The sequence below is a fragment of the Mastomys coucha genome, unplaced genomic scaffold, assembly GCF_008632895.1.
Source record: "Mastomys coucha isolate ucsf_1 unplaced genomic scaffold, UCSF_Mcou_1 pScaffold14, whole genome shotgun sequence".
Taxonomy (NCBI): Eukaryota; Metazoa; Chordata; class Mammalia; order Rodentia; family Muridae; genus Mastomys; species Mastomys coucha.
In genome coordinates this window covers 106224568-106252150 of record NW_022196896.1, presented here as the reverse complement: position 1 = coordinate 106252150, position 27583 = coordinate 106224568, and the positions used below count along the sequence as shown (strand labels likewise).

General features: G+C 39.7%; 1 protein-coding gene across 11 annotated transcripts in view; it reads left to right on the top strand.

Annotated features, from left to right (window-relative positions):
• The window catches only part of Dock10 (dedicator of cytokinesis 10), a 254449-nt gene that overhangs the window by 168525 nt on the left and 58341 nt on the right, over positions 1-27583 (top strand). For all 11 annotated transcript variants that reach the window (XM_031368152.1, XM_031368151.1, XM_031368153.1 and 8 more), the window contains exons 14-26: positions 831-913; positions 6489-6611; positions 9120-9199; positions 10816-11003; positions 11564-11629; positions 13299-13391; positions 16912-17035; positions 17218-17339; positions 17695-17781; positions 19312-19404; positions 19874-19992; positions 22114-22183; positions 25517-25630. In XM_031368152.1, the coding sequence (XP_031224012.1) occupies positions 831-913; positions 6489-6611; positions 9120-9199; positions 10816-11003; positions 11564-11629; positions 13299-13391; positions 16912-17035; positions 17218-17339; positions 17695-17781; positions 19312-19404; positions 19874-19992; positions 22114-22183; positions 25517-25630 (1362 nt within the window). The remainder of the gene's footprint in view (positions 1-830; positions 914-6488; positions 6612-9119; positions 9200-10815; positions 11004-11563; positions 11630-13298; positions 13392-16911; positions 17036-17217; positions 17340-17694; positions 17782-19311; positions 19405-19873; positions 19993-22113; positions 22184-25516; positions 25631-27583) is intronic.

Sequence of the window (27583 nt, the reverse complement as noted above, 5' to 3'; positions counted from 1 at the left end):
TGATTTTGTCATTCTATCACCTGGTTATTTCAAATAAGCAAATTATGAATTATCATTGTTTATTAAAAAATAAATAAAAGTATATATTTGCCATACAAAGGGAAGATATCAAGGAAATCAATTGAATTTTGAGCATGTGCAACAATGTAGGCTATAGTTTTACATGTGTAATACCATAATGCATAATTGCATATTACATGTCTACTATGTATTACATTCAGCCATCTATCTGTTCAGACCACATCCAGCCTATTGCTGGCTTTTGTAAATAAAGTCTTATTGACAGTCAATCTATACCTCATTTATTGCGTAGAATGTGTGAAGCCCTGGGTTTGCTCCAGCACTGGAAATGGAAGCACTTCTTGTATTTATCAACGGCCACTTCCCCCTATAGCAATAGATTTGAGAAATTGTGACAGAGAATGCAGGATCCATGCAGCCCTTCACAAAAAAAAGTCTCCTGATTAATAAAAGATATGATCTAGTACCAATTGTGAATATACATTTGATAACTTTCCATTCAAGATTTTAACTTCTCTTAGCTAAATGGAAGGGAGGGAGGAAGGCAAGAAGAGAGGAGCAGGTAATAGTTGATATTTCAAAACTAGGGGATGTTCTACATTTAGAACTTTCAAATTAAAAAGAAAGCCAAGAATTCTACAATAACTTGAACACGGAAGGTCTCGTGTGTAATCTGTGAGCCAGGAAGGAGAAATTCTATAGAATTTCAGTAGACAATAAAATGGAAAAATATAATCATTATTGTTTTATAAGTACAGTTTGTAGTTGGCTATGCCTAAATAACATTTTATTTGCTTTTTCCTCCTCAGTTTGCACAAAAGATACTAAAATCCAATAGACAGTTCTGCAGCAAATTGGGGAAATATCGGATGCCATTTGCTTGGGCAGTGAGGTAAGGTCCTACTTTTCAACTCACAGAATAGAAATGTACTTACAACCGGCACTAGAAGCTATGGCTCTGAATGCCTTTGTATCCTCTGATGCCTTTTAATCAAGCCATACCTAGAGAAATAACACATTACCATCTTCATAAACATCATAAACTCTGCAGAGACAAACACTTCCCTCATTAGTTCAGGGAGACAGCTTACACTAAAGGCCCCTACCTCTAATCCTATGTGGGTATGGCTGGGTGTGCTGGGGGAACTTAGGAAGTACAAACTCAAAATCCTAATTTGTTTACACATAACTGCTTTATGGAACACAACGTTCTATCAGTCCAGAGAGCCTAATGGACATAAGATAAGGAGGGAAATTGGATACCTTCCTGTGCACCTGCATGCTTTCATTTATGCATAGAGCTCTGCTCTGTATGAATGTCCAAAGGAAGCCTTCAAGTTGATCACTTAAGCTGTCTTTGATGTGGGTGTAGATTAGTGCAGACAATGATGTTCCCAGCTGACCCTGATGGAGATGCTGAGTCCTGTGTGCTCCAGAAGACCATCCTTCCCAGAACCCCAGGGACCTCTGTGGAAACAGACTTGGCTTTTCAGATCTCCTGGCACATCAACTCCCAATGTCCTTCTCCATCTCTCTGCATCTTTACCTAGTAGAAGAATTCCTTAGAGGAGGGAAAATTTGACATAGCCTCATGGCAAAAACAAAGATCAGCAATGAACAAGCTGAATGAAAAGGGGTTCATTACTGGCCTAGGAGAACATGCCCCTCTTAGCAAATGTTAATAATATTATCCCAAAGGCAGTCACTACTATTCAAAATTCAAAGTGCAGAAGGAGGGATAGCCTGTTGTGTATTCTTCTATTCACATAGCTTCCACTGAGAGACACTCAAAGAAAACCCATCAGTGTGTGTCAGAATGTTGTGGTCCTTATTTAACATGAGGGACTGGTAGGTAGAAGGAGAAATGTGTTATGTAGTCCAGCACCAGTAACGCAAGGCAAATCCCTGCAGGCTGCAAGTACCAACTTACATTCAGACAGCCTTGCAGCAAGTGTGGAAGAGCCAGGCTGCAGAGCCTGGTAACCCATCCTACCTGTCAAGGTCAACTCTTCATTTATTGTGTCACTGAGCAAGGTTCCTCTCTAGGTCCAGAGTCTCATCTGTAGGATGGAGCAGCCAATACTTGCCTCATAGGCATTATCTTTTACTAACTTCAGATGTACAAGGATTTGGTATAACTATGTCATGGATATTATTTTATCTCTCCATCCCTAACTTTCCTTACAGAGATAACTAGTGGTAGATATGAGAAATGTGTTATAGACATTGTCATGGTTATTAATGCTGGAGGTCACTTGTTGAGTTTACATTCATGCTCTGTAACTCACCATTTCTTATAAATTTGGGCCAATGAAGAAGAATGTGAAGGATAGAAGTAAGTCATGTGTCAGTGATTGGCAGAAGTACCACTCTGACTCTGAAATTGTCAACAAACTGTCTGGAAGACAGATGGCACTTCTATGGCAGCTGAAAGTGTCATCAACTCTGGGGGTAGTTATTTCTAGGAAAATAGAACTAGCAAAACCGCAAGCCCCATGAGGGCTCAATTAGTGCTTTGACTGCTGTCAGGAGCTTGTAAAAATCAGCAATATTTACTTGAGTTTCTCCAGCAAGTGAGGGAACAAAATGGCTGACCATACAGAGATTATGATTTTGTTGGGTCCTTTGGATTACCCAGACTCAAAAAAAAAAAAAAAAAAATCACACAGCCACCCAAAGTAGCAACATTGGTTCAGCTAAGAGTTAGAGGCTAGCAGTCACTCACATCCTTCTGGAATAGACCAGCTCCATGGCATAGGTGATATATTGTTGGTCCTGCATATTCTCCACTGGCTTTTCCTCTATACTTTATTTCTGACTGGCCCAGCTCTGCTTCTGCCTTTGGGGTATTCAGATACTTTTACAAGCCAGGTGGAATGAAAGGAATGCAGCATGGTGGATGCACAGAAACTCTGATCTTGAGTGCTGGGGTTGGGGTGGGGGGCAGTGTTACAGCTTTCTTGATTCATGGGTAATAAGGGCTATATAAATACTGGGGAGTGGATAGGGGTTTTTATGGTGAGTGAACATTATTGACTAGGGCTAAGGTGCTGGAATGCTTCATTTACATGAGAAAGAATTCTAGGTGCTTGCTGGACACATCCTTATAGGGAGAGAAGAAGTTAAACCTGGAATCTGACCATGGTGCTGTGTGACTACCTGAAGGTGGGTCGGAAGCAGAGGTCAAAAGGATAAGTGTACCATGGAACAGGCAGGCCCAGAACGCGGAGGAAGCAACCCTTACTCCTGTCAGTCTCAAGATGAGATTTTTCAGGGTTTGGACATGGCTCCACCTTGCTTTTGCTCCAGGCCCACTCCCCAGGTCACATGGCCCACTTTGCCCCAGAATTTGCTATTTTGCAGTTTGTTTCACAGCATAGCTCTGAGTGTACCCTAAAACATTTCAAAGCAACTGTTGTTAAAAATAGTAGCATTAACAGTTACTTGGAACCAGATTTTTACCCAGCTGCTGCAGTACACACAGATCTCATTGCTGTGAGCATCTAATTTGAAATTTATCTAGTATGTTCTCAGATTGGGTACCAGCTGTACTGTATCAAAAAGATTATCCTTCTGATAGGTGTAGAATACACATACACACACCATACACACACACACACACACACACACAGTTTTACACACACACATATACACACACAGTTGCACACACACATACACACACAGTTGTACACACATAAAGTTGCACACACACAATTACACACACACAGTCTCACACACACAAATACACACGCAGCCACACAGGGTATTTTACAACTCACAATTAGAAAAGAAGGTGAACTCATAAGTGTGCCCTACCGCAATTAAACTTCTCCCATACATATCACCTGCAGGATCATAGGGGCCCAAGGCCGTGCCAGGATCATCTCACAAATTCTTGTACACTGTCTCATTTTAACTTAAAAAACACTAACAGACAGTGCTCAATTTTCTTTAAAATCAGTAAGGACTACCCCTAAAATAAATGTTCGTTCTCATATTTGTACACATTTCAGAGGCAATGATATCTCACACTATCAACAACCCAGCAAGTGTTGGTCCACATAAATGTTCATTTTCATATCTGTACATCTAAAGATGATCATGCATCTAAAGATGCAGTGACATCTAAGACTCTCACACTATCAACAGTCCAACAAGTGGTGCTCCAACTCTGCTAGCATCCTTCCATTGACAAGGCTCCTAGTACACCCTCGCCATGCCCTTTTCTTTGCCTTTCTATAGTTTTATTATTAGATAGTTCATTTTTATACAGTTAAAACTGCCAGTCAATCACACTTATTTTTTTGCTGCCTTATGAATTCTAGGTAAATGTTCTACCACTGGAATAGATTGTCAGTCCTTGAAGAGGTGCTTGACTACTATTATTATTAAGACAAGTTGTCTGAGTCGCCCATCATGGCTTTGGACACCTGTTTTCCTGCTGTCTTTACTACCCCATTGCTGAGATTATAGTCCCCTGTCCATGCCAGGCCCTAACAACCACTTTGTACTCTCATCTGTTGTACTCACACACGCATAGAAATATCTAAATCCCACATGATAGCATGCGGCTCTAACCTTAGCCCTTGAGAAGGTCAAGTACAAAGGTCAGGGGCAAAGCTTCATGTACACCTCGTGAGCAGCCATTCCAGGTGAAGGATTTCCACAGGCCAACTGTGGGAACAATCAAAACGGAGTTCACAGGGCACATCGATGAGTGTAGTTGCAGTAATTCATTCACTGAAAAAGACTATTCTTCAAGTTGAGCTTATAACTCCCTCTTGTATCGGGAAACACAATGTGCTGGTTTCAGAATGTCAAGTACTTGCTCAAATGGTCTTTAAAGTATTTATGCAAAAGTCATTTTTTTTTTAAGTTAAATGCTTTGAAATTCTTATCACATGTTAATGTATTTATGTTCTGAGCATGCGCAGCTTGCCATGGCACTCTTGTGGCTGCCAGAAAGCAAAATGCAGAAGCAAGCTCTCTCATCTACCATATGGGCCCTAGAAACTGCAGTTGGTGAACAGGTTTGGTGGCAGGTGCCTTTACCTGCACAGTTGTCTTAAGTTTTCAAGTTAAACGTTTTTATTCTGTTTTCCTGATGTTATTTCATTAAAATTTTATGAAGGAGAGATTTGGTTGATCTTTCCTCAGTTACTACTTAACAACAAGAATATCAACAAAACTGTGAGGAGACAATTTCAAGGAATCTAAAAATATCATTCGAATACATCTCTAACCCATGTTCCTTTTTTTCCATATTATTTTCTACTAAATGTCTATGGCTAATGTCAGTTTCAAAGCCATTACAGCTACTTTATTGAAACATTTGATCATTGAAATGATGATAAGATATTCTAGCTAAGGCTCTTGAGCTAGAAGAAATAAAAATCCAATGTTTCTCTAATGTTGAAGAAAAGCAATTATATGGCGGCCTAATTTTTTAATGCATAGTAAAGATGGGGTGGGCGACACCAGAAAACTGCATGGGAAGCAAATATTGCCTGACCTCATTTGATAACTTAGACAAAAGCAATTATGTCTTTTAAGTAAGGTACTATAATTCCAATGTAATGGATCAAAGAAAGAAAAATAACATACATTATAATGCCTTATTTCATGCAAAACTCTGACTGATATTTCCTGCATTTTATTCTTATTTTTGTCCAAAGGTTAGAACATGGGCTCATTTATCTTCACAAAGACAGTTTAGCAATCTGACTTTCTACCACCATAATTATTACAACCTGATTCCTATTACACACTCATAAGTTCTAACATTGCCACCTGAAGCACATTGGTCCCTTTTTGCCTGAGTTAAAGTGCTTTGAAGAAACACTTAAATGGAGAACTTTAAGAGATAGGTCAGACAGTGCAGTGCTTGCCTTGAAAACCTGAAAACCTGATTCTGAGTCACAGAACCAAGGTTAAAAATTCTGAATATGACGAGGCATGGCTGTAATCAAAGCACAGAAGAAGCGAAGACAGGAGGATACCTGGGAGCTGACTGACTAGCTAACCTAGGCTCTTTGGTGAGTTTTAGTCCAGTGAAAGATCTTACCTCATAGAACAAGATGGAAAATGTATACACACACACACACACACACACACACACACACACACACACAGGACCAGCAAAACTTCACCAGCACAAATAATAGTTTCTTATTTTTCTCAACCCTCCCAATACTCCAGGGCTTGATATGGTAATAAATGTGAGACACCATAAAAATAGTTGTAACAGAAACTCTTCCCGCTCTAGAAATAGAGGTGAAAAGGAGAACTATGACAAAAATGTGTTTATAAATAAAAACTTCGTCTAAGGAGTGGTGTCCTTTCATTATGATAAGTCCCTTGAGTTCTTCCAGTTGTAAAGTGGAGTGATCATTAGTGATCCTCCTTAAAAACACAATTTATTAAGCAATAACAAGATGTAAGCCTGAATAAACATTCTTTTCCCGCAGGTCTGTATTTAAGGACAACCAGGGGAACATTGACAGGGACTCAAGATTTTCACCCTTGTATAGACAGGAAAGTAGCAAAATGTCATCTGAGGACCTCCTAAAACTGGTATCAGACTACAGAAGGTAGGATATTCTAGACATCCCTTTAAGTACTTTAAGCTATTGCTACACTGGTTTCTCTTTCTGTAACAATACCTGATGCCCTGAGTCTCAACTATCCAGATGCCTCCAGAAACAAATGGTTTTCTGGTGACTTCCCTTTTGTCCAAATGGTGCCACAATCATGCAGAAGATTTGTGACATGTTGGACTACGTCATCCATTTATAGCTGTGTGACAATTATCCCTCCCCGCCCCCCAAAAAAAACAAACATCAACTTGTTATCTGGGGTAGCATTATTTATGGTACTCCTGATCCTGCCGTTTCACTTTGTCTCTTCCACATATGATATTGACTGGCAGAGGTAAATTGGGGCTGGAGAATCAACTTCTACCCCACAGGAGCCTCTTGAGATGTGTTGATGCCCTTACTATACTATATATCTCACACTATTAGGCTCTAACACAGAGAATGATCTTGTACTCCTTAGCCGTATATAATGGTTTTGTTTCTCCTGCCTAAGAATCACCAAGTCACTCATCAACTAATTTTGTACGTCCCTCAAAAATGTTAGGGTATGTTTAAACATGTGTGGCCAGTATCTTCTGCAGCATCAGCAAATCATCTTCATCTAGTTAAGTAGAAGGGGTGTCTATCAGTGTTTACTATTATTATTGTTATTATTTTTATTATTATTAATTATTCAAGTTTTTAGAACATACAATTAGGATGAGAAGTAGACTCTTAGGCAGGACTCTGTACTAATCTTAATTCTGCAGAGTCCAGGCCAAGCACTTGCCTTTGGGACAGTCCCCTAAGGCATGACAAGCTGTACTGATAAGCATAATGGAACATATAAAGATTAGGGAATAAGCTGAGATAACAACAGCTAAACAAACCCTCTCAACCCGCATGTTGCCAGTGAATACAAAAGAAATTATAAATGGCACATAAGAGGCACCCACAACGCACAATGAAGGGCTGACGTTACGTTAAAACTGGCACTAAGTCTAAATCTCTATTGGGGGCCAGTTTCTGTGGTATAAATTAATTTGTCACTGCTAACATCAAGCTGCCAATATGGTTCACTGAACACAGGGCTGGGAAGAGAGGTAAAGAACCTTGGGGCTCAAATATGGTGTGTGTATACATTCTTTTCCTGAATAATACCTGACCAAGGCAACTTAAGAAAAGGATTTAGTTTGGCCTACGATCCTGGGGCTTTATAGTTCATGGAACAGAAGACACAACAACAGGAACAGTAGTCAACTGATGACATTGCATCTGCAGTCAGGAAGCAAAGGGTGAACAAGAAAAGGAGCTGGCCTGTAAAATTCCAATGCCTGCTCCCAGTTATTCACTTTCTCCAGGAAGACTCTCTACCTCCTAAAGGGTCTGCAGTCTTCAAAGGGTGCCACTAGGGGGAGCCAGCAAAGGAGTCAAAGAGTGAACATGCAAGATGATGGCCGCTACACATGTAAAGGCACTCAGTTCTTTGTTAATGCACAGGGCAAAATGCAAGCTCTTAGCATTAACTTCGTTCTCAGACATTATTTTTTTTTAAGAAGGCTTATATTTGCCTTCATACAGAACACTCAGGCAGGAGAATGGGTATTTTTTTTTTCCTCGTACCAGTTGTTTTGGCAACATAATAACTGTATAAATTGCAACAGTGGCATTTTTCCCCTTTTTGACATGACTTCTGTCACTTAACTGGAGTCCTCCGCTTATTAATTATAATTCCCCAGTCTTGGCTAGATAGTTTACACCATTTACTCATTGTTTAACTATGAGTTACAATATAAATAGAATTTGAAGAAAAAGAAAAGAAAAGAAAAGAAATAGAATTTGTTTTCTTGAAACTTCTTTTAACTGGATGTGGTGGTAAGAGTCACATTCTGGGTGCTTGACAGGCTCAAACAGAAGGCTGGAGTGTTCAGGTCCAGCCTGCCCTACATAGCAAGAGCCTCTTAGGAAAAACAACAGCAACAACAAATTAAAAGCCTCTTTAAGCCCTTCCCCACAGACTGAGAACCAAGATCACAGAGTGTTAGTGCTGAGAAGTTTAAGGTAGGGAATCTGAAAGGGATTGTTAGTGGCTTTTGATTGACTCAATTTGAGTATATTTTTTTCCTTTTTTTATTGGATATTTAAAATCCACTTCAACGATGAAATGCTCAAACAAATTCAAATAAGTCTTATTAACAAGACCACATAATTTACTGTTAGACCCATCTGGTCACATGAGTAAATGAAGTCAGAGAAAATAAGTTGAAGGTATTATTCAGGATGTCGGCAATGTGATTCCTCTGTAACTTTTGTTTTTATTTATACTAGCCTTATTGTATAAGAGTTAAACTAACCAAAGGAAAAAATCAATACACTATTATTTACTGTCTATCCTTTTCCCTTCTCAAAGCTCAGAATTATAGAATATGGATTTTTCTGTGAAAATGAAAATAATACACTGTGTGTGTGTGTGTGTGTGTGTGTGTGTGTGTGTGTGTGTGTGTGTGATGTGTCCTTTTACAGAGCTGATCGGATGAGCAAAATGCAGACCATCCCTGGAAGCCTGGATATTACTGTTGACAACATTCCCTTGGAGCTGCCAAGTATGATACCCCTGTCATCGGTGTCACACTGCACTTAGAGACTTTCAAGTATCTTGTGTGGGAGGGCTGTTTGCTTTGTTGGTTTGTCAGTTAAACGGGTTGGTCTCAAGACTTGGTTTGTTTGGGGATTCTGTCTTCCAAACTGGAATTGGACTTTATTATACTGTTGGAATATGGGGATTAGTTGTCCATTGAGACAGACAGGGAGTTCATAATGGAAACTGTATCCTAGACAACCTAACCATCATCAGTTATACAAATATGGATTTAATTTATCCAGCAAGATACTAAATTATTCACATAACCCTTAATACTCTGGAGTGTCACAGGAATGTGGTGTCAGACTCAAGTACACAAACAGCTGATGGTGAGAGAACTCAGATTCTGTCTAGTGTCTCTGACAGAATATACAGACTGGTTCTGCCATACCACACTGCCATAAATTGCTTTGAGTACTGGGCATAGCCATCTAAGAGACTGAAATGTTATTACACATAATGTCTACCTCCTCTGGGACATGCCAAAAATCCTCCTTTTACTGACCTAAAAATGAGGATTTCAGAATGCAGATAGAATCAAGGTTTCCTGTAATAAATGATAACTGGGTCAAAACTACTGACAGGGAATATTAGGCTGGCCATCTATCATGATATATGTCCACATATCACTGTAATGTAAACTATAATGAGAATTCTAACTTAAGCTCTGACCTCAAATCATTTTTACATTGATTGATAGGGAACAGCAGAGGACAAGGTATCTCCTCTGCAAGACTTGGGGAACGAGGCTTTACTGCCTACAGAGAAGACAAAACAACAGCAGAGAAAGCTAAATATTCTCTTTGAAAGAATTGTATGGTATTAGAGAAATTTGAGTGTATAAAACTATTAGATGGATTCCTGATTAAATACTAGAATTTTTATCTGGTTTCCAAGGATGCATAGCCCATCGCTTGTTTTCTCTGAGTCCAGGAAGATTCTTTGTAGAAAGGAAAAGCACAAGGCCCTTCATTCTCTCCTTCAACGTCAAAGTTTCCACCTTCAAACCAGTGGAATGGCAGAAGTTTTGACTTAGACATTCCTCACCATCTTTTCTTTATTTTTTTTCCTTAGGCTATTACTACAAAGTTAGAGTTTTAAAGGTGGTAAAAATTGAAAGAAAAGAAAAGTAATAATGTACAGAGAGAGGGCTTTAGGCATTTGCTCTAAAATCATTCCATATATGAAAAATGCTATTAATTCATCTGTTACTATTAATAGTAAACCCACTGAATAATTTTTATTTTGCCATACAATCATATATGCATTATATTTGTAATAGCAAGTGACGGTCAATGGGTTACTCTTTATCCTATAAAATCTACCTAGTATAGCCTATGTACAGGAAATAATATGAAAAATATCAATCCATCTCAAAGATTTACCATGGTTCTTAGCCATGAGTTTCAACACTAAATATATAGACTTTTCCCCAAGGTCCACATCTCATATTGCCATGCTCTTGGAACACAAAACCAAATTTCCATTTTAGGTGGATTCATGTTAAAATATGTTAAGTGTTGTTCACTTTTGAAGACCCATATTGAATGACAAACTCTTATTTTCTGATTTTTTAAGACTGTGTAACATCGTCCTTTATCCCTGTCAAGCCCTTCAATGTGACGGCTCAGTCAGAACCTACAGTGGAGGTGGAAGAATTTATTTATGACTCAACAAAGTATTGCCGTCCATACCGAGTATACAAAAATCAAATTTATGTCTACCCCAAACACCTCAAGTATGATAGCCAGAAATGCTTCAACAAGGTATGACACATGTTTCTGAGGCATTGACTTCTCAGTCCACCAAATCTGGACCATACAAGATGGTTCTTGATCAAGCATCACAAATAACTGTGAGCTAAGACTTGAAGGAAATGCTTAGCCAGGGGTGGGTTTATCCTAGAATTCACTTCAGGATCATTTAAAAAAGAATGCGCTTGTAGCATCTCAGAGGGTTACAAGATAATTGCCTTATAGTTGCTCATTCTGAATCGTTTTGAAGATGCATGATTGTGTAATGCATTAATAATCCTTTCTAAAATCAGCCTGACATAAATTTAATCTAGACTTTTTTTTTAAGTTTCTTATAATACTTTGAGAATAGCATGCTTAGTCCTGGGCTGGGAACATTTTTGTTTCCTTTAAAATCTCTCCAGATCCTGCTGTTTCTGAAGACCATGGATAATGTCACAAGACAATGTTGGTTATTCTACAATTTTTTTTCAGACTTTAATAGAAGCTACTTATTTTAAACCCTTATATTGTTTAGGGTGTTATTGAACAGGAAATTACCATCCCCATTATTCTTCTCACTATAATTTCAGGCACGGAATATAACTGTGTGCATTGAATTCAAAAATTCAGATGACGATGGAGCCAAGCCCATGAAGGTGAGTCAAGTCATCTGAGGACACAGCATGCGAGGAAGGACGAGCACAATGGAGCACCTCTTTTATACTATGGAGGGATATTTTATATGAGTATGGCTAAATGAGGAGCAACTCTGGGCATTGGTTTTAGATCTCCTGAAAGTGTATCTGACTTTACAGCCATCACTAACTCCATCCATCAAAAGTGCTAGTCTCCCAAAGCTCTTCACCTCATGATTTGGAAAAAGGAAAGTCATTAAGATGTGAAATAGTCATTCCCTATAAAGAGTCTGCCTGGTGCACAAATTAGTCCACCTCCAAACTGTGCTTGCTTGATGAGTAGCAGTACATCCAGGCTGCCTTCATGCAGTCTTCAGAGAAAGGCTACTGTACCCAGGCATATTGGATAATACAGGATGTCCCCAGAGAGCTCCTATTTATGTCCAGGCCTGTTGGCTAATGCAAGATGCCTCTCCCTATAGAACTCATGTTTATGAAGCCCAGTGCCCAAGGGACTCTAAAACAACAGTCCAAGTTGTTGATCACAGGGGTTAATAATGTCACTGTTTTGACCTGTAAAAACTTTAACAGGATTGCCTTTTCTAGCACTCATACATGATATGAGCTGTTTTTGGTTTTGTATTTTAATTTTAGGGGTATCAAATAACAGAAAAATAGCCTACAAAAATAAAGAGAAAAGCTATTTTTACTTAGCCTATGCTCACATCTTCTAGGTCGCTATGAATCAGAGGAAGGAGGTTGTGCATAACCAGAATATTGTCTAACAAACCATACCATTGCCTCAGGCTGTTTCTCATAGTACCATTGGGTACAAATCATACCCAGATTGATGTTACCAAAATGTTTGTAGTCTTATTCCAAAGAGTAATGATGAACTTAAGAATGAGCTAACTCATATAGGATAAAGAGGTATGGTTCAAAATAATCTTAAGGCACTGTGAGCATCCTTAATTTTATAGCATTAGTATGGGGAAAGAAAAATTAGCATGTAATGTCATTGTGAAACAAAGACAATGACCAGGTCGGAAGCTCAGTAGTCTTGCTAGAGCAGGGTTCCTAATGGGGATGAACTTGGAAAGAAGGGAAATCCCATGTGTGTGGGTTCTCTGCTTCATTGCATTCTTTACACCACACAGAGACATGGCGTGACCACATGTAAGACTAGAAGGGAAGCTCTGATCTCCAGGCATGGATGCCTATCTAGTCTTCTGGTTTCATCAGAGGCTGCGATAGAATATCAAGAGCCGGTATCTCCCACCCCTTCATGAGTACAAGTTGGTTTGAATGAAACTGGCATCTAACCAAGCCTTAGAACCTTAACTCTAGACAAGAGTTGGCTCCATGGTCCCCAACAGGAAGTCATCCTTCAGGGATCTGTCTTTAGCATTAACTCATACTTACGAGAGTCAAAAGACATATAACAAGATGATTCACTCTTTTACCCTGGTACCATATGTATAAGATGAATAAAGGCTTTTAGGTGGTCTTTGATGTCCCATTGCACAGTACATACAGGACAATGTACCCATAAAGTTCAAAGTTAACTGAATGTCATCCTGGGAAGTAAATCACAAAGTGTGCCTTAGTACTGGAATTGGGGATGGAAGATTTGACTGTTTTGAATATTTTCAGGCACTCACCATTGTTTCCCTCCTAACCTCCTAAACAGTGTATTTATGGGAAACCTGGAGGGCCTCTCTTCACTTCCACTGCCTACACAGCTGTGCTACACCATTCTCAAAATCCAGATTTCTCTGATGAGGTAAGGATTGGGTTCCCACTGCCTCCACCTAAAACTCCTGGGTGAGTAGGTCAGGGAAACCTTGTCTAGACCACATCTCAGATTGAGGACACTTGTGTCACTTCCCAAGACTGTTAAGTGACAGTGACTACTGTGACTCTGGCTGATGATGATCCTGGTTTATGTTTCAAATTCCCCTATTGAATACAGGACTGATCTTCAAAAAAGGATGGTTTTATTGTATTTTTTCCCAAGGAAGACTAATTTTTCTCATTTATTTTCTGCATGATTTTAATAAAGATTTTATTAGAGAGCATTACCAGTTGGTGGCAGCATATCGTGTTGTAGGAGGAGGACTAGATGTTTTGAATCAACACTATTGTTCACACCTGTATGAACATCAGTGGGCCTGGTCCTTTCATTTTGTGGTTAGAAGTATGACTTGTCCTGGAAAACTTAACACTCTTATTATGCACTAAGCATGCATGATCTCCTCCATAGCCTTGAGAATCAGGTACTGTTATCACCTCCTGGTATATAGATGAGGATGCTGTAGCTCAGAGAAACCAGGGTCATGTTACTAGTAATAGTCAACATTCAAACCAAGTCACATAACTCCAGATAGAAGCTTCCCCACTTCCTATAATTCATAACAAATATCACTGGGCTAGTGGTAAGTTGATACACATATATTAGCTATGTTATAAAAAGCCTACAAGTTTCTGTGATTAAACTCTGCTTCTAACCTTAAGGCAAAGATCTGAGCTACTTCAACCAACTAGCATTTTATGTGAATTCCCTTGATCAGTGCTGTAACAAATAGCACCCCTTAGTTGCTTAAAACAATACCCACCGTTTACAGCTCTGGTGGCCTGAGATGTGAACTGGCTGTCACATGACTGAAATAATGGTATCGCTGAGGCAGTATGTCTCCTGAAATTTCTAGAGGAAGATGTGTTTCCTTACTTTTGCAGCCTCTAAACATCACCTTGCACCTTGCTTTGTAACTCTGCTCCTACCTACCTTCATAAGAACCATGCTGGAACAGGAAATGTTGATAGAGTACTCCCCTCGCTTACATTAAGCCCTAAGTCCTGCTCCTAACACCAAATACAACTGGGTGTAGTGATCACATCCCTTGGGTATAGAGGTAGGAAGATCATAAATTTAAGATAAGTCTTTGCCATCTACAGACTTTGAGGCCAGCATGAGGTACATGGGATCCTTTATGAAAAGGAAGTAAAAGAAAGAAAAAAAGAAAGAAAGAGAGAGAGAGATGTAGGGAGGAAGGAAGGGAGGGAGGGAGGGAGGGAGGGAGGGAGGGAGCAAAGTAGGGAAAGACAGACCAACTGACCAATCGACCAACCGACTGACAGACAAACAAACATAGAGAAGACTCCCTGTGACCACTTTGTACCTGCTTGCAATATCTGGTATAATCCCATGGTCCCCACCTTAGTCACATCTTTGAAGTCCCCTTTGCTATATGGTGATCTGGTTCTCACACATTATTTAACAACAACAGTAATAATAATAATATTACTACAGGCTATCCCACAGGCAAATCGGTAGGGGCATTTTTTCAGTTAAGGGTCTTTCTTCTAAAAGGACTCTAGCTTGTGTCAAGTTGACATAAAACACATATTAATGGGTTCTGGATTTTAGAACACAGAGTCAACTTCTGACTACCACCCCATGTTACCCATTTGTCATTTTCAAACTAATTAACAGAATTCCCTGACCTCACCTTCTACCTCCATCTGTACTTAATGCTCTTATTTTTCCTCCATCAATCCAGGTCAGGAGGTTAAAAAGAAGCTAAGGGAAAGAGTTATTATCAAATTACAGAATAGCTACCGTATTGATTAACCTTTTGACAAAACACTTGTGAAAGATGCATTTTCAGTAGATGTAAGAATTTCATAAATTAGTGTTCTCAGTATCTCGATGCTGTTAAATCTGGCTTTTGATCTTTTTTATTTTCTTATATTTCCTGGAATCTCATAAAACCTGTGAGCTTTCCACATGACATATAGATTATTAATCACTTAGTGGTCTCTGCAGCAGATTTAATACTAAGGTTTTATTTTCTTGATTACAGGAAAAATGATTCCATTAACTTTAAAATGGGTATAAATTATCCAGTGCATTGTTAAAATAAAATGTAACTGCAGGATCATTTAAGTGAGGGATTGTGAAGGCTAGTTTTATGTCAACTCGACACAAGCTAGAGTCCTTTTAGAAGAAAGACCCTTAACTGAAAAAAATGCCCCTACCAGATGCCTGTGGGATAGCCTGTAGTACTTTTATTAGTATTACTGTTGTTGTTAAATAGTGTGCGAGAACCAGATCACCATGGGCAGGGCCTCCTCTGGGCTGGACCTTCTGGGTACTACAAGAAGGCAGTATGCGCAAGCCAGTAAGCAAGACTACTCCACGGTTTCTGCTTCAGTTCCTGCCTCCGGGTTTATGCCTTCCTTGAGTTCCTGCCTGTCTTTCTTTGATAATGGATGGTGTTATAGAACTATAAGCTTAAATGCACCCATTCCTCCCCAGAGTGTTTTTGGTTGTGATGTTTTATCACAGCAGTAGAAACCCTAAGAAAGGGATGCTTTTATTACTATTTGCCAGAATTCTTAAGTGCATTGCTATGTAATCTTGAAGTTGGTTAAGAAGAAGTTTCCTAGTGCTCTGCTTACTGTTATGAATTTTGAAATGTATCTTGGCTTTTGTAGCAACTTTAGTATACTGGTACAAATAATATACCAGCTTGTAAATCATCTAAATCCAGGGATCCTTAAACTGTATCGTACACCCAAATTGTCTGGAAGACTCACTGAACCTGAGTACTCAGATTGGGATACTCGGCGTGTCTGGGATAGGCCTGAGATTTTATGGTTACAGGTGATGCCAATGTGACCGCTGGAGGCCCCACGCTTTGTAACCTACAGTCCTAAGTCCTTTCTTAAATACAATGAGAGTAACTAGCTAGATGCACACAACATCTAATGAATAATCTATGGGCATTGGTTATAGCTTGACTTAACTGTTCTCAGAACAACTTAGGGGCTCACAGAAAGCTAAGAGCAGGCTACTCTTCACTTAAGGCTGTTGTCTTCTTTAAGTATTGTTGGTTTTTTGTTTTTGTTTTTGTTTTGTTTTGCTTTCTTTTTTTATTATATATTTTCTTTACTTACATGTAATATGATATCTCCTTTCCCAGTTTCCCCTCCAAAACAAAAAAAAAAAAACAAGAACAAACCCCTGTTCGCTTCCCCCTCCCCCTGCTCACCACCCCACCCCCTCCTGCTTACTGGCCCCAGCATTCCCCTATACTGGGGCACAGAACCTTCACAGGACCAAGGGCCTCTCCTCCCATTGATGACCAACTTGGTCATCCTCTGCTATGCGTATGCTGCTGGAGCCATCAGTCCCACCATGTGTACTCTTTGGTTGGTGGTTTAGTCCCTGGGAGCTCTGAGGTACTGTTGTTAAGCAGATGACTTTAATCTCAATCTAAATGCAATGTCTTTCATTGCAGGTGAAAATTGAGCTACCAACACAACTCCATGGGAAGCACCATCTTCTGTTCTCCTTTTACCACATCACGTGTGACATCAATGCCAAAGCCAACGCCAAAAAGAAAGAGGCTCTGGAGACATCAGGTACTTACGAGAAGTGACCTGAAGTAGGTCAAGGGGACATGTGTTGAACTTGATTCGGAGATCATTTTGAAAAGATGCAATTTATTGATTCAGGTTAATGTTTCGAGTGACAGATGCATATTTGTAGTTCTTAGCGCAGAGGTTTGTGTTCAAATGTTTTTCTCCCTGCTGTTTTTTTGCAGTGGGCTATGCATGGCTTCCTCTGACGAAACATGATCAAATAGCTTCTCAGGAGTATAACATCCCAATAGCAACGACCCTGCCTCCTAATTATTTAAGCATTCAAGATCCTGCAAATGCAAAGGTATTGAACAGTGTATAATTTACAAGAAAAGTATTTTAAAAATCAACCAATGAAAATGGCTTTTTTCCTCTGCTATTTAAACTAACATCATAGCATGCCCATTGTACTTATGAAGTGAACCTACAATAAATACAGCTCTTATTTTATTTATGGCCACTAAAAATGAACCATTAAAAAATTGACTCCATGGAAGTATATCATGCTCATCCCCAAAATCCTCCGAGTGAGTCTGCGCATTTTCTCATTTCTAGAGCAGTGTAGCAGTAATGGCCCAGAACAGCAAATTAACATAAACCAAATGGCTTGATTCCTTTATCTCAATTTGTCAGTGATGGTGGCAAACTCTTTCTTGCAGCATGGTGGAAGTGACATTAAATGGGTCGATGGTGGCAAACCACTTTTCAAAGTGTCAACATTTGTTGTATCAACAGTGAACACTCAGGTGAGTACCATGTCCTACAATAGAGGCATAGATTATGATGTAAAATCTGATGGTGACTCCTGCATTATAGGGGGAAATGTGTCTTTTCATGAGTTGTCAAATGGACAGGTGGTTGAACTTACCAAGCAAGAGAATGAAAGTGTACTCCTTAAATGACCCCTAAGGTCATTCAGACCTCAGCACAACTGTCACTTGTCCTAAGGCTTCCTGGTTCTTTGAACCTGCAGACAACACTAAGCTATCCTGTCACCTGCCCAGATGGCATCTTGCTTTTATTGTGAAGCAGTTCTCGAGTTGGGAAAAAAACAGATGCATGTGGAAACTGGTCACCTTGCCATGACAGACAGCCCACAGCAGAGGTGATCTTATCCACCCTGCTTTTCTTCTGTCAAAAAGGCCTACCAGGAGGCCTGACACAGTCAGCTTTTAATAACTAATAACCAACTGGACAAATACATGTAAACATATCTAAGAGGGAAATGACCATCTCTAATTAAGGAAAGAACTACACCTAGGAAACAGCAATGTGACACTCCAATGCAGTGTGAGAGGAACCCTGGATACCCATTAGTCTCTGTGCATGACTAATATATTCTCAACCTCAAATTATTTTTCACTACTTGACCACATACCTCAGCTCAGAACGTGGAGAGATTCTAAGCAGATATCAACAGATAAAAAACAAGATTTGGGGGGGTTTATGTCATAGTTTGGGTTGTGTCATAATACTAGGCTGATGCAGACACATGGAGCCTGGAGCCATCCCTAGGTTTCCCACAACACATTGACCTGTGTGTGAGCAACATAATGTCCTGTGTGTCATAGAATATGTAAGAGAGATTTATAAAGTTCTTTCAAACTTGGACTGGAAAAATAAGGGATATTGGAAAGAAAGGAAGAGAGAGAGACAGGAAGGGAAGGAAAAATAAGAGGATGGGAGAAAAAGAAAAATGAGAAGCAGGCCAGGCAGAGAGGGAAGGAGGGAGGGAGGGAAAGGAAGGAAAGAAGGATGAAAGGGGGAGGGAGGAAGAAATGGATGGGAGGGGAGAAGGAGGGAAGGAAGGAGGGAGAGAAGAAAGGAGACAGACAAGGAGGGAGGGGGGATGAAGAGGATGGAGGGACAGAATGAAGCAGACAGAAAGGAAAGGAGGGAAGGGAGGAGAGAGGGAGGGAAGAAAGGAAGGAGACAGGCAGAGATGGAAGGAGAGAAGGAGGTAGAGGAGGGAAGGGAGGGAGGGAAGGAAGAAAGGAGGGAGGTGAGAAATGGAGGGAGGAGAGAACCCAGCCAGCCATGGGATGCCATGCCCTTGCCAGGGCTATTTAGGCAAAAGAGAGGAGGGAATAGTGAAAGGAAATGTGTCCATATTCATCCAGAGTGCTGTAGTTCAGATGGGGCCTTTAGATGAACCTCTGTCTATGGAAAAAGAGGTTCTAATGTCTGATTTCATGAGGAGACACTGCCTACAAATGCTTGTCACTGGCACTGAGATTGGGTGCCATGGCAGATTAACACTTCGTTTGCCTTTGCAGGACCCACACGTAAATGCATTTTTCCGTCAGTGCCAAAAAAGAGAAAAAGACATGTCTCAGTCACCTACCTCCAGTTTTGTCCGCGCCTGTAAGGTAACATGCCATGCAGATTCATTGCAGATTCATGCAGATTCCATGGCTTCCAGGAAAAAAAAAAAACAGGCAAAGAAAACCTATTTCCCACTGAATAGCAAGCTGAGTTGTGATTACTATTCAGACCTTTCAAAGGCCTTACAGTTTAGGGAGCAAATTATTTTTACTTCATGGTCTCTACATGATTTCATTCATATGAAAAGGAAGAGAGAGAGGCAAAGATCAGCTTTTGATCCAAAACAAAACTAATTGAAAATTAGGATGTATTTACCATTGCTAACTAAGCGGAGACTCCCTTCAACATGACCCATACCTTTTGCCACGGACAAGCAGGGAAGCAAAGGGGCAGATTGGGGAGTCGGGGTGGGGGGCGTAAGGTGATCATGTCACACTTCTGAAAACACCTGCAGACTGTGCTGGACTACCCCTCCTGTTTATCTGTATGTTTCCTCCCACCATTTCACTGCAGAACTTGCTAAATGTGGACAAGATCCACTCAATAATGAGTTTCCTGCCTATCATCTTGAACCAGCTCTTCAAAATTCTAGTGCAGAATGAGGAAGATGAAATCACTGCGACTGTCACCAGGTATCCATAGCAACACTGGTGGTGGGGAGACAGAACCGGTAGCCTTTAGTCTCACAGCCTGATGACATGATTCCAACTAGATAGCCATGTTTGTGTATGTTTCATGTGAACATATTTTTCAGATTTAAGCATTTCTCACACTCTAATCCTTATTTTCTAGTCACTATCATTAGTGGAGTGCTAGATGTTTTTCTTTTGTGTTTTTAAGTATTTTATTTTGAGATAACTATAGATTCATAAGCCATTGAAAGGGATAATATGGAGAGAATAAATGTCCTCTCCCCATTCGCAACATACACACACATACACACACGCACAGACACATACACACACACACATACACACACACAGACATACACATATACACACACACAGACATACACATATACACACACACAGACATACACATACATACACACACACAGACATACACAGACATACACACACATACAGACATACACATATACACACATCCACACACACACATCCATACACACACACATCCACACGCACACACACACACACACACACACACACACACACACACACACAGAGCCCTATCTGTGTATATACAAAATTATACAATGTGTAATCACTTGGCATTGGCTTTTTCACTCATCACAAAAGAAGATTCAGGCTGTGTCTCTGTGACTAGGCCATTTCTTTTCATGGATGAGTAGTATCACACATGAATTGTACCACAGTATGTTTAAGGATTCATTTGTTGAAAGACATCTGAACTTTTTTCCATTCAGGGGCTATACTGAATAAAGTCACTATAAATATTCATATATAATTCTATATCAACATAGCCCTTTACTTCTATATAAACATAGTACTTTACTTCTGACATGAATCCATAGTAATACACAGCTGTACAACTCATTATCTGAGGGTTGGATTTTTTTCTTTTTAGAAACTGCTAGAATATTTACCAGAATAGTTGTATCATTTTATAGTTCCACAGAAGTTTATAATTTCATTGTTTTCTTTCTTTTGTGTTAAATTTGGTCACTCCATACTCTTTCAACATCACTCATGAGTCTAGTCATAAATTCAGAATTTTGCATTTATACTGTTTTAAATTAATAATTTAATCATATATTTATTTGTTTTTAAAATGGCCATAGCATTATGGAAAAAAATCATACCTAGTATTCAAATGTTGACTATCTTCCCTACTCATTCATAGATAGATAGATAGACAGATAGATAAATAGATAGATAGATAGATAGATAGATAGACAGACAGACAGATACAGATGTATATATGTGTGTATATATATATATGTGTATATACATACATTCACACACATGCACAAACACACACACACACATGCACACGCACACGCACATGATCGCATACATATTTACAATGAAGGCTTTTAGCCTTGTTTTTAATGAAAACCTCCTGAAGTTCTGAGAAATTAAAAATCACTATCAGTTCCACAAACCTCCAGTTCTGGACCCAGATTAAAAATCCCAAATTGTGCCATCATCTAATGTCCTTTTCAGCTGAGTGTGTATGTCGATGTTGACAAGACTTTTTAAATATTGAATCTACTAGGTCTGTTGTAATTTCTGAGCTTGCCCAAAGCTCTCCAACCATGTAGCCACTGCTCATGTTTATAGGAAAAAGTATCAATGTACCGCTGCTACACAAAACTTTAGCCCAGCTAATGAGGGAGATACCCAGCTTAACCTAATCTTTTTCCCCAAAAATAGGTCTTCTGCTCTCAGGTTGGAAGATGAGCCCTTTTAAATGGAATGTGATCATTAATCAGAGCCTAATTGGGTACTTTAAGATGATCCCTTTTCCAGGAAGACAATGTCAGTGAGTGCAGAGACCACACTTAATACATCAGCTCAGACAAAATGTCTCCAGATAGTGCATACTAAGACCTTAGTCCTTGGAATGTTTCTGGTTGGAAATGGCTCCCAGGTGATAGGAATATATCAAGTGCCCTCTACTGGGGAGTGAAAAAGGAAAGAGAAGAGGATGAATTGACTGGTTCATTCATTTGTCCATTCACCCATTCATGAAATAGCCCTGTTTCTAAGCATTCTAATGTGAAGATAAAGTGCTGCCAGCCAGGTCACTGAACATCCATGCTTTTTCAGGGTTCTGGCTGACATTGTGGCCAAGTGTCATGAGGAGCAACTAGACCATTCTGTCCAGTCATACATTAAGGTAAGGAGTCACGATCAGGGCCCTGATCATATCCCCTGTGCTGTGTGACTTGTCTCATTTCCTGTCTGCACTAAGTGGGAGGTCTCACCCTGACAGTTGATGGCACCCACAACAGTCAGAACACAAGTTCGCTTTAGCAGAATTTCATTTCTTTGAATTGATGGGCTAGCTGTATTGTTTACATGTAAAACTGCTATGTGCGTGTGTAACTGAGTATTGATGTGGGAATGGTGGAAAGAACAGAGGAGAAAACTGGAATAGTGCTCCTTTGAAGTTGACATTATATGAAATTTCAGGGCTAATTAAGGAAGGCTTCTGCGGGTTTGTTGAATGCTCTGTTTCTTCTGCAATGTTTTCTTAGTTCTTTTTATTGTTTTTCTCAGGCATTATTTCATTTTCCCAGTTACTGTATATTTGTACCTGCTTCTGGTATGTTGAGTCCTTTATCTTCTGTCATGAACCATTTGCCCATCTCATTGGTGTGCACTGTTTCCTCAGTGTCCCTTGTCAAGTGTCCACTTGGAAGTATTCTCTTCTCATTTTCAGTTGGCTGGGAATTGGTGCCAGTGAACTTGGGATGATGTTTGTACTCTGATAGCACTGCTCTAAACATCCTTCCACTGAGTGCACAGAAGCAACCCAATTCGGAGGCAAAGACAAGCATCCTGAATTCCGTTATAAGACATATAAAATTCACAGTCCTATTTTGTCCACACAGACTAGGTCTTTGGAGTTGTTGATTTCTAAAGGAAATACATTCAAGTCATACATGGTGATAAACATAGGCTTGTGCATTCTAAATGTCTAGAAATGCAACTGGAGAAGAACTGGGGCCCTTTGTGCTAGAAACTTCTTTCTAACAATAACTGGTATGGTAGAAATGTTGCTACAAAAAGAAGTAGCTAGAAATCTCATTCTGGAATGAACCACTCTGAGATTCCACCTGCAAGGATTCCTATCTATGTATTTTCTGCCAGACATGTTGGATGTCTTCCCCAAGTACCACACTATGAGTCTGTGTCCCTCATTAAAATAGCCTGATTGCTGGAAAAGGTCAGTTCACAACAACTCCCCCGTGATAGAGTTTTTACCTGCTAGGGCCTCAACTTTAATCGCTAAAAGCCAATCCCACCTACAAATACCCTAGAGTTTGTTCTCTGTTTAAGAGAAGGGCATCACTTATTTTGCTGGTGGATTGATGCACGCATGTAATTTGCCAGTGGAGTTATCTGGAGAGAGTTTATCTCTTCTTAATATTTACCCTTTCTGTTTCAATCCACCAAGAGACCATATAGAATAAAATGATTCCTTGAAACCTTGTACTTTATTCTGGCAACTCTATTTCAAGGGTAGTATCAATATCTCATTCAAATCGAGTTGTTTAGAGATACATTACAAACTTCAGCTGCTGTGGCTACGTCTGCCATCACCAAGCCAGACACCTGTGAGAACCTCAGATGCTCAGACTCTTACTCTGTGGTCCTCTTGGAAATGTATCTTGGAATGGGCTTCATTCCCAACCAAGAAAAGATGAAATATTTTGGCAGGATTGTCTCAGTCCACAATACAGAAGAGGGGTGGCTTATCTCTTTTGCTCTAAAGTAGTTCAACTCCTGAAACATTCTTACATGAAATGCCAGTTTGGTAATTCCTAAGGATGTTTTAGACTTCATTTTCAAATAAACAAACACTTTCTAGTAAGTACAACTACTCCAGAAAAATCCCAAAACTAAGGGATGAGAGATGAGCGTCTAAGCAGTGACATGTCCAGACAAGTGAGCTGCAAAAAGAAGTGGCTGGAAATCTCAGGAAGTAGCTAGAAATCAGGAACCTCAGTTGTCTCCTCTGATACAAGACGGACGGATGAGGATCCAGCTGTGTGGTTCTGTGAGCAGACCCCTGCTGGGTTAAATGGTTAACAGTCTGACCCTGAGCTCAGAGGCTGAATTCATTCTTACCATAGATGGAGGGAGGCACTTAACATACAGATTTATATTAAGTCCCACCCCTAGGAATATTGTTCAAAAAGAAAAAAAAAAAAAAGACCTGATGTGCTGATTTCAAGACATGCTTGTATGTATATCCTCGGGTGGTGTGATAGTCATTGTAATTTATATTTATTCACAAGTAACCGAAACACCATTTCAAGTTCAGTGGTACTAAGTGCTGCTAACTCACTCCATTCACAATGTCAAACTGCACAGATACACCATGTCCTTTTCAAAGATGTGCATCTAAGTCAATTTAATTAAATGCCATGCTTTACTGGGGTTTGTAGCACTGTCAGTGCTGAGAATCAGGTTTACAATGTAAGAATATTCCATTGCCAGTTGTTGCAATGAGTCACCCTCCAGGCTAAATAACTGCCATTGAGTTAGACAGTTGGTAGTAAGTTTGTCTGCGTATGAAGCACAACGTTTAAGGGAAGTTAATCACCTTAGTTGGAGCTTGTTTTATAAGTCTGTTGGCTATTTGTCTCCTCTTTGAGAAGAGCGTCAAACCTCAGGCCATACAATGGTGCTGATGGGCTTGAAAGTCCCAAGGAAAGGTTAGAGATCCTAAAGTAAATGTACCAGTTTCTTGCCTACCTTCCCTTTCAATTGTAGTCTGTTTTACATTGTGATTATCATGAAGGCCATACCTTTTCTTGAGGCAAACCCAACTCCTAAACAAACTACTATAATTCAGTATGAAGCATTTTACGTTTCAAAATGTGTGTGTTGATATACATGTGTGTTCTCAAAGTATATGAAGAAATAAAGAAAAGTATGACCAATATGATCCTTGGAGAGGAAGGCTAAAAAGTAGAGAGCATTTGTTATCTTACTGATGGCTGATGTGCATCAACCTCTTCATAGCTGTGTCTAGCACAGGATGATAGAACCTGGGCTTATGGGAGACTCATCTTCCCCCACTCTGGAAAGCATCTGCTTCCTCACTTGGCTATTTGAGTGGGTGCTCTACCCTTTCAGGATGAAGAATTGCTACCATGCCACCTGTTGCCAGTGGAAGGAAAGAGAAGGGGAGAGTATCCTAAGTAGGTGGGTCCAAGCCCTCCACGATTCCTTGAACCTGCTCAGTGGCTCTCTGGTCCTTTCTCTTGATTTCTACAAAAAAAAGAGAGCCAAGGAGAGCTTAGGTGAGCAAGGCCCTACTTCTGCCAAGACCCTAAATAGGAGCAAGTGTGTCCTCTCTTAAATCATCAAGTCTCCATTGACTCCATGATGAAAGTAGACACAAGCAGTTGATTATGAGAAGTGAGCTATTTCGTAGGATAATCTTTGAAATGTTTTATGGCTAATTAACCTCTTTCACCTTTTGGGTTCTCTTCAGTTTGTATTCAAGACCAGATCCTACAAAGAGAGAACGATACATGAGGAACTGGCTAAAAATTTGAGTGATCTTTTGAAATCCAATGATTCAACAATAGTCAAGCATGTTCTAAAGGTAATTCTCTTCATGATAGCGGATATGTTTGCCAGCAACGGATGCAGAACTCCTGTATCACTAGAAGATGATACGAGTCACTGATCTCAACACATTATTTTCCTTCTAGTTTCTGACATAGGTTTCATATCACAGTTTAATTATATCGAACTATTGAACACAGGGGAAGGTGTATACCTAGAGAACAGTGAGGAGTAGCTTGCAGCCAAGTTAAATGCTTTGATCTAAAGGCAAAATGAATTACTATTAAACAATATCTAAAACATTCAAAAACAGTAAGTATAACACAAAGCTTGGGCAGCTAGTTACAGTAGGAAAAAATACTTAGGGAAGGATTGTAATGGTATATTCACAAGCATATTGACAAGAGAATAGTGAGTAACAGCCAGTTTTTGGTCTCAGCATAGAACATGTGTGGGGACATGAAAAAAAGACCATGGGGCCTGGAGAGATGGCTCAGTGGTTAAAAGCACTGACTGCTCTTCCAGAGGTCCTGAATTCAATTCCCAGCAACCACATGGTGGCTAACAACCATCTGTAATGGGATCAGATGCCCTCTTCTGGTGTGTCTGAAGATAAGAACAGTATACTCATATACATAAAATAAATACATAAATCTTTTTAAAAAGAAAAGAAGAGACCATGGATAAAAACTCTAAAACAATGTTTAGGAAACCTGAATTTGGATTCTTGTCTATTGTTACTTGACAAATTCATCCGACTAGATCCAACTGATTAGCAAATATCTAGAAAGGCAATTTCACATCATAAGCCATCAGCAGAAGTTCACAAAAATCTAATTCTGAGAGACCAAGACATTTATGTTTTAAGCAACCTTTGAGTATAGTAATTTATTCATTTGTTATATGTCAGGCATCCACCTTAAAGCAATCAGACTCTTAGGCACTTGGGATGCACTAGAGCAATGACTAATATTCCATGCCCTTGGGAGCTTATACTATACTGGGAGCTTACATTTTTTACATTAAAACATTATGTGTATATATGTGTGTGTGTGTGTGCATGTGTGTGTGTGTGTGTATATATATATATATATATATATATATGCAAATAGAATGAGAAAAAGCACAGAGCAGTTAAGGAGATTAAGCATGCTGAGAACCAAAAGTGAGACTTGTACCTATATTAGGGTAGGCAGGTGACAAGATGGAGAACGGGGCACTTGAGAAGAAAGCATGAAGGAGGTCAAGGAGCTGCCCATTGGAACATAAGAGTAGAACACTGCAGGTGCAGGAAAGGCGTTTACTATTCAGTGAGGATGTAGCACAGCTCTGGGTCTGGGACAACCATTGCTGACAAGGATGGGAGGGGCTTAAATGAAGCCAGAGAAACCACAAGCAGCCTGGGATGCTGTGGGCCACCATGAGACTGTCTGTTAAATTCAGAAACAAATGGTAAAACGTTTGTCAGAATGACTAAAAGTGAAGTTTTGGGTTAGATAGGTGATGGAGATGGTTTCTGTATGCCTTGGATTCTTTAAATGGTCCTGATGGTGTAGGCTTCACTTCCAGTATCACACATACACGTTGATTCCTTTAGTGAAGTAATCCTTTCACTAAGCTGTATCTGTCTCTTCACGAGGGGCATTACCCTCCTCCCCTTCACCTAAGTCAGTCTCTCAGAATTTAAGATGATGTTCTGCAATGGTTACCACAGCATCGCACCAGCCAAAAACTGGATGTGGTTCAAATGCCCTCTGGTAGCAGAGCAAACAGGTTCATACTTGTTGTATATGTGATGTGGTGATGAGATGTGACTCCATGCTAATGAGTCTCTATAAATGAGACTCTAAACATAGTGTGTTGAATTTAAAAGGAAGTCTCAGAAGACTAGGTTAAGAAGAGCAATTTTTAGGTGTAGTTCAGTGATTTGAAATTAAAATGCTTTATTGTAGAAGTATTGCTGGGAAGATAATCAGCACAAAATAGAGAG